Raw genomic sequence first — 8,619 nt, 5'->3', positions numbered from 1 at the left:
GAAACCACCAACCAAGTGTTTTGTTTTTTACCTGGGTTGGCCAATGTTAATAATATGAATAATAATTATACCGTAGATGATAATTCATTTAAAACCAGGGGGACTCTACTCAATTACTTTGATTTTTCTATTTAAAACAGTCCAATTGATTAGACTATAGAAGATTGCTAACCCTAACCCTCTTTACATACATGTGAAACCATGAGCAACATTTCTGCTCTTAATCTCCCCCCCCCCCACCCCCAATTATCAGACACATCCATATGCGCTTGTTTATGTCCTATGGCCATTATTTCATTTTCTGTAACATACATGCATCTATCCTGTATTTGATACATGAACATGAGATGATTCATGAACAAGATTTAATATGAATGAACAATATTTTGAACAACCCATACTCCTGTGAGGGCGGTATGGGCGTAGCCCGGGATTTAGTAGGAGTGACTGTCGAGTCTCTTTGCTAAGTGGCTTGTCCAGTGGTGAGAGACTAGTGTTGAGACAAGGGTTGGTGGATCGACAGAAACATGGAAACAGGTACTGTTTGCCTCAACCATATTTTTTTACATTAATGTTTACCTAGAGTATTATTATTATGTTATTTTGTGTCTTCCTTTAGTAATATGAAATATAAATGTTTTTTTATTGTTAAGATGCTAACCTGAAGTATAACTGTTTTTTTTTTATGTTTACCTGAAGTAACATTGAATATAACTGTTTTTAATGTATAGCTAAAGTACCATGACATATAACTGTTTTTTAAATGTTTACCTATGGTAACATGTTTAACTATAACAACACTCATGATAAGTATTCCTAAAGCGTCTCAAATGTGCATGTTGCAAGTGGTATGATATGCTGCTAGAAGCCCTCCTTAAACAAAGGAAGGCTGCCACTATTCTAACCACATCTTTCTTTGCTGGCAGATTCATCTGATAACCTCACTTCGACTGCAGCGCCAGTTGCCAATAATCAAAGGCCAACGAATACTCATAAATACATGAATACAATTTCGCTGATCATCCTTTGTCTGGTGTTCCTGTTTGGAACGGTGGGGAATGGCTTGGTGATCTATGTGACCGGTTTCAGAATGAAAAGAACAGTCAACTCAATCTGGTTTCTCAACTTGGCTTTGGCTGACTTCCTCTTCACCAGCTTTCTGATCTTCCTAATCATCTCCCTGGCCAAGGACTACCACTGGCCTTTCGGATGGTTTATGTGCAAACTCAGCTCCGTCATCGCCATCGGAAACATGTTTGCCAGCGTCTTCTTCCTGACGGCCATAAGTGTGGATCGCTGCCTGTGCACATGGGTGGTGGTGTGGTCCCAGAACCACAGGACCGTCCAGAAAGCTCAGCTCATATGTGCTGGCATCTGGCTGGCTTCTCTGGCCTGCAGCATACCTTATGGACATTCTAGATGTAGTTACGTCCGAATGCAGTTCACTGTTTGTGCACTGTCCCAGACGGCCAATAAACTTGCCCTCACTCACTTCCAATTCTTCATGGGCTTCCTCATCCCCATGCTTGCCATAACTGGGTCTAATGTCGCCATAGGTGTGCGAATGAGGCGCTTCAACCGAGCTAAGAGTAGGAAATCTCTCCGCATTATTTTTGCCATTATCCTTGCATTTGTAGTATGCTGGGTCCCCTACCATGTGCATAAGTATATAGAAGCATATGGCTCCAAGGACAAAATTGTCACAATTCGAAGATTTTTGGGACCATTATCATCAAACCTGACCACGGTAAACAGCTGCCTGAATCCCCTGCTCTACGTCTTCATGTGTGATGAATTTATAAAGAAGCTCAAACAATCTCTGTTTCATGTCCTGGAGACTGCATTGGCAGAATAACTCCCGGTCTAATATCTCACACCTTTTTAGGAGGTCTGAATCTGGTTCAGCTAACAGGACGAAAGAAACGTCTGCAACTATAGCAGAAACCTTCACCCAAGTTCCTACTGGTGAGGAATAAACAATCCAAAACAGACCAACCCCTAGCTTGAATTCATGTGAATCCATTGAGTAAACATTGACAACATGACGCTACCAGGAAGGCCTATGAAGCATAGCGTCCTGTATAAAGCATTTAGATATAGCACTTGAAGCTTTTGTGTTTATTATTTGCACAATCCACTGAATGGTTTGTATTGTATTTGTTTCTAAATGTTCTACCTGTAACATCTTTGTTAAATGCTGTTTGACAGTCGACCGCCATTATAAAGACTGCGGTCAACGATGGAAAACAAAATGTTCATCATGTGATGTTCCATCATATTATTTGTCTTGATATCAAATTGATGAATTGACTTGATTGTTGGTCATGGCCTTCATGCGGCAAAATTGTGTATGAAGGGGGCGCTGAAGGCATGAGGCGGTCCGCGAAAGGTCCTGATGACCATTTAGTGTCACACGGGAAGTCAATGGTTGCGAGCCACTGATTTGGGGAACACATTAGGTAGCCTACACTGTAATTAACGGTAAACTTAATAGTAACTGGGTATGTCATTTTTCATGCATCAAATTTTTTTTTTATAAAGAACGAAATGTCGAAATTGTCCCTCCATGCTAGTGTGGTGAGACGCAGGGGCAGAGCCCTTTGTAATGATCAGTGCCGTCACAGCCAATGGCTTGCGTCTCCATCCTATTTATTCTGAGGTAGCTTTTTGTGTCGGGAGGTGCCACAATTTGTCTCCTCGTTACTTCCTGCTACGCCCCTCCAGGCAACTTGCTACCGCGCTTGTGCCTGTTGCTTGCTGGTCCCTGCTGGTGCCCTGCCTTGGTTGGTGATGCGTGCAGGCTTGTTGATCGCGTAACAGTCTCGGTGTGGATTCCAACCGAACGGTAACATTCAGCGGTGCGCTGTGAGCCCGCTGGTACTTCCTGGTACTGCCGATTGTGTCGTTGCCGACTGCTGTTTTTGCCACCCGTTGTTTACCACCCAAGCTGCCCAACTGTCCTGGGCTAGCCTGGAGGATGGCGGCGAAGACGACCACTCCTTTTGAACGTGATCCGGCTGTGTTGACTTGTCCTTGTGTGTTTCCACCTGTCCGTGTCGCAACTGTGTGTGTGTGTGTGTGTGTGTGTGTGTGTGTGTGTGTGTGTGTGTGTGTGTGTGTGTGTGTGTGTGTGTGTGTGTGTGTGTGTGTGTGTGTGTGTGTGTGTGTGTGTGTGTGTGTGTATAGAGTGTTTGCGCGTGCGTGCGTGTTTGTCCTGGTGAAGTGTTTGGTTTAATTTGGGGGATTCTGTTTATGGTTTGTTTTGAGCCCTGCTTCTGGTAATCCTCAGCCCTAACCATCCCGTCTATCCCCTACATACCAATTGATTTCCTTTATCATGTTTGTTACATGTGGAACCCACATGTTTTAGTTAATAAAAACAACTTTTTTTTGGAACCTCGTCTCTGGTGCCGTCAGTCAACGAACGTGTGTGCTAGATAATTGTTTTGATTTAATCGATTAGTATATCCCTGGGTGCAATTCCTAGGGTGGCGTTGTCGGCTAGCTTGTTTTTCCCGTAATGCCACACTAGCCTAGAAATCTAGACGCCCCTAGCGGCAGCAAATTCAATTTGCAGCCAGGGAGGTCTAGCCTTCTGTCGTCGTTTTTCGCTGCTGGAAACAGAAAACGTGAAAGGCCAATCAGATCGTGAGGGGCGGAATCGAGCCGAATGACGACAGAGCTGCGAAGGTTCCGTGTTAGAGGTAAACAATAATGGCTGCTGCTGCTGCCGGACAGCTGTCTTTCGACTTTGGCCGTGACTCTTCCATTTTTGAAGTTATCATTTTCTTTGAGAAATGAACGAAGATGAATGCACAAGCACGCCCGCAATTCTCAGGTTATTCTGGCAAAGACGGCAACAGTCGTTGGTCTCCACTCTCCATTATCTCAGTCAACCATTCGCAACACTTCGCCATGGAGATTTCCGTCGCTCTGACTACGTCACCTTCTTCGTTGCTCTGATTGGTTGTAGCGCTATCCTATTGCGTGCAGAGGGAACTTGAAAGACAACCGTTTATCCCGCCCACACTGCCACCGTACGAGACCAGACCCAATATCTTTCCGATATGGGTCTGGCTTGCCAGGCTACCTCCATGCATTAATCCAAGGTGACGTAGGGCTACAACGATTTAAAAAAACTAAATTTGACTTAAAGGGGATCTATTATGCTTTTTCGACTTTTATGACCAATAAACGTTGTTATAATGAATGATAGTCATGTTTAACCATACTAAAGTGTCTAAAATGACGTACATGCATTTCGACGTATTCCCTGCTGACAGTCTGGGGTGGCTGTGCAGAGCGCTAAACACTCGGGACAACGTTTGCGATTCACTTGTTCACATTTCCGGGAAATCATCTACGTAGAGGCACTCCTGCCGCGCCCCCATATGGCTGGTCAAATCTGCCCGCGATCGCGCTTCATGGAAGGTAACCAATCACAACGGAGTTGGGTTGGCAGGAGGGGGGCGAGGGGGCGGAGAAGGACGAAACAGAGCGTTGACAGAGAATGCTAAAAGCGCCCATATGAGAGGAAGAGTTTCCCGAAAATCTACATAGTTTTTTGTGCATGGTTAAACATGACTATCAATCATTATAACAACGTTTATAGGTCATAAAAGTCGAAAAGCATAATAGGTCCCCTCTAAATGTAGAAATTGACTCCACGGATGTAGTCAAAAGTACTGTGCTACCATCTAGTGGCCACCATAATTTCCTAAGAAATAAAAGTAGACCAACGCATTCAGCTAAACATTGCAATACCAGTTCCACCACGGCCAGGACTCTTTTCATTCGGATGAATGGAAACTGTGAACTTTTAGGGTTCACTTGGGACATGATATACGCTATGACCCCATCTGCCATTTATACTCCAGTGTGCCCTTTTAATTCAGCACTTGTCCTCTTAAAGGTGAGTGCGATTAGCCGTTACAAGCCATGTTGGAAATCAGCCTCTTCTGACATCACAAGTGGGCGCGTCCACCTAGATGTATGCTGGATAGATCAGTCTACCAGCCTAACCAGTGGACTGTAGCAAACGTTGCTCATATATCCGTCATACATCTAGGGAGACAAGCACACTTGTGATGTCAGAAGAGGCAGATTTTAAAAACTGCTTGTAACAGCTAATCGCACTCAAACCTGGTGGTTTAATTTGTCACCTTTAAATACAAGAACCTACTAAAGCCTATTCTGGGCTCTGAACCCAGTCTACTATAGGATGGGCTCTGAAGCCAGGAAGCACACACACACGCACGCACGCACACACACACACACACACACACACACACACACACACACACACACACACACACACACACACACACACACACACACACACACACACACACACACACACACAAAAACACACATACACACACACACACACACACACACACACACACACACACACACACACACACACACACATTAATCAGCAAAGCTTCCTTCTCCTGCTCCTCACTCTAATCTAATCAATGAGATGTCTTTTGTTCGTGATTACCGAGGAAACAAAGACCTCAAAGATCAAACACCTTGTGTTGCCTTAAAACCGAAGGCGCTTCGATCGTCTCTCATTCAGACCGCTGTGAGCCAGGAGCAACAGCGTCCTCTCTGGTAAGTCTCCTGACCCCAACCTCGTCTTGAGGAAACCTTTCCTGCAGTATATGCCTTGAGTTATCTTTTACAAGTCTTGTTACAAATTTGTAGCATATCTGTTTCATGTCATACAACTGAAGGAAGTATATACAAAAAAATAGTATTCACCATCCTGTGGTAGGGTCTGTATCGGGAGATATAGACCTTAATAGACCTCAATATATATACCTTAATACGATCCATTCATTAAAGATTGAGGAACATACTTGGTATGCTAAATTTTTAATAATACCCCAGTTTTTAAACTGTGCGTCTTTCTTCCCTTCTCCCTGTCCTCCTTTATAAACAAACCAAGTTAGCTTCACTCTATCTTGCTGTCTATCTTGACTTCCACTCCAGGTCCTATTCAACAGGTATAGATACATATCTTTATCCATGTATATAACTGAATATATTTGTGTGCATGTTTCCAGTCATGGGCAGCTCCACGTCTAGCCTCCTCCTCTCTCCGAAGTCCCGAATGGCGACCTCGCTCGGCCAGGGAGAAGACACCGTGAAGCTGGAGGACTTCCTGTCCCAACAGGAGGAGGATCTCTGGAGGCCGAGGGGCAAGCTGAGGCTCTCTGTGGGGAAGATCCACCTGGTGCGCAGCGTACGCTACGAACAGCTGCAGGCGCCGGAGCCCGGTGGCCCGCGGCACACCAAGGGGGCGCTGGTGAACCAGGCCTTCGTGCAGGCGGATCAGAGCTTGTGATGAGCCGCTCTCCTGGTGAGCCGCTCTCCACTGTGCTCATCAGCAGACTCTCTCGGTGCTGGGCGCGGCTCGTGGAGGCATGGAAGTCACTGAAATCTGAGCTGGTTTCCCCTGCCTTTGGGGAAGGGAGATTCAACGGGGCAAATACGAAGGGAACGTTACCCAAGAAGGCTCGAAGCCTTTGTAACCCTCAATGTATTAGGATGCTGCATGAAATGTATGTAAAAAGTTAAATCTATGTAAAAAGTGAAATAAAGAATTTTCTTATACATTTTGTAATAATTTATGTAGTCTGCAAGAGGCACGTCATAAATTATATTTTAGACATTTACTGCCTCTGTGGGAAAATTAAACATTAAGGAATAGGTTTGTCTTAAAATTGTGTTGACTGAAATTTACACTCAGGACATTTACCAGGCGCTTTATCCAAAGCGCCTTGCAACTTCTCATACGGACATTCCCCCACGACGGGCGACGGCGGCGTCAGACACACACGGCGGCAGCCAGCTCGTCGGGAGCAGTCAGGGTGAGGTGCCTTGCTCAGGGACACCTCGACACGCAGCTATAGGAGGAGCAGGGCAGGGGATTGAACTAGCGACCTTCCGGTTACAAGTCAACCCGCTGAGCCTGACCCCTGTGTGTTTTAAGGACAAAGGTCTGACACTGATGACATCAGGGCTCCCGTTGATCTGTACTTCCTCCAGAAGATCCCAGGACATCTCCGTTCCTTCTCTGGGGAAACGACAGCCCTCCCTCCCTCCTGGGAAACCATTAGGGTACTCAGCTCTTGATCTATCCTCCCCATTCAATGAACGATGAACCTTAATTCATTCATTAGTACATTAGTTCAGTTGTCATTTAGGACCCTTCTGAGGGCCTATAGGGCCCTCAGAAGGCCAGGAGAAGCAGTTATGATGAATGATCCGCTGTGAGTCCCACAGTGGGGGGCAGCCTGTCGATTGGTTCAGAGGTCAGCAGGCTTTACCCCAAACACCACCTATATACTTGCTTGCATTAAACGACCTTCCTAGGGTTGTTTAATGCGTGCATTCAATTTTCAATCCATCCAGGCAATGTTTTCTCTTTATATAAGTGTATTCTGGTCAATGTTGGCCCAAATATACCCAACAAAAGGTATAATCGTCTACATTTGATTATGTTTCTATTGGAACCTGCCAGTACACCCACAGTTTAAGTCGAACAGAATGAATCCTGAAACTAGGTGTTGGTATATAACTGGTTGGGAGTTAACGATGGTGAAATACAAGAGTTTATTATTTGGTATATTTACTTATACTTCCTTCAGTTGTATGAGATTAAACAGAATGGAGAGCCACAGCGGAGATTCAAGGAACAAAAGTAACGTTGGCTGGCGCAACATAACTTGAATTATCTCTCTGAAATTAACATTACTATTACTAATTTTGAAAATCAGAGCTGCAATTGAATAGGACACCCGCGCCACCCCTGGAGAGAGGGGGTACTGCAGGGAGACGCGTTGGAAGGAATAATTGAATGCATTGTAGTAAGAGGGGAAAAGCTCAGGGTTCGAGTTAGGTGGGAGGCAGCCAGTGGAGTTCTGGCTCCCATGAAAGCAGCAAACTCAAATATCTGTGGGGGTCGCTGAAAATACAGCAGCATAATATTGTAATAAATAAAGCTATTTTCCCTTATACATACAGAGTAATATTGGCGTTAAGTAAGGGATAATATAGAACGCCGGTCATTATCGGGAAAATAACCCCAGACAGGGCAAACCGGACACCGATGAGAAACGGAGGCGTCTTGCTTCGACCTGAAGGGGCTTATTTTCGATAATGAGCGGCTACTTGCCAAACAAAAATATAATTTCACAAGGTGTCTTTTTACCTACGGCTTTGAACGTGTTAGGATACTTCAAATGATCATACAACTAATTTGGGGACTGTTTGCAGGACTGCATTGTGCAAAGTTGCAGGTGAAAGGTGCGTCAGCGCTGAAGATATGTTCAAGAGCAGCCGGAAACGTGGTCATGCTCGCTGACGTTCGGTTTGCACCCCACTGTGATGACGGTCCCTTTGCTTTCGATGTCATTATCTTCATGAGAAAGTAAAATAACATAACACATATCATATCCAAATTATATATTTTTTTCCCAGAAGTTGCTCATTTTGAATATGAGTAGCCTAAGCAGAAGCCTTTAAAAATACTCTGGGACAGATGCATATAGAATGGAAAACAGGAACGGAAGCAGGACTTCCCCTTAGCGAGGCTCTTATGTTCTCTTG

General features: G+C 44.8%; 1 protein-coding gene across 1 annotated transcript; it reads left to right on the top strand.

Moving 5' to 3' along the window:
• The first annotated feature begins 491 nt into the window (after positions 1-491).
• LOC130391703 (C3a anaphylatoxin chemotactic receptor-like) lies at positions 492-1,855 on the top strand. The gene is made up of 2 exons (XM_056601953.1): positions 492-537; positions 927-1,855. Exons 1-2 carry the CDS (start codon positions 528-530, stop codon positions 1,853-1,855), a joined length of 939 nt encoding a protein of 312 aa, XP_056457928.1. The 5' UTR covers positions 492-527.
• The last annotated feature ends 6,764 nt before the right edge of the window (positions 1,856-8,619 follow it).

This window comes from Gadus chalcogrammus, chromosome 11, assembly GCF_026213295.1.
Source record: "Gadus chalcogrammus isolate NIFS_2021 chromosome 11, NIFS_Gcha_1.0, whole genome shotgun sequence".
In the NCBI taxonomy this organism is placed as follows: domain Eukaryota; kingdom Metazoa; phylum Chordata; class Actinopteri; order Gadiformes; family Gadidae; genus Gadus; species Gadus chalcogrammus.
This window is presented reverse-complemented; position numbering and strand designations above follow the sequence as displayed.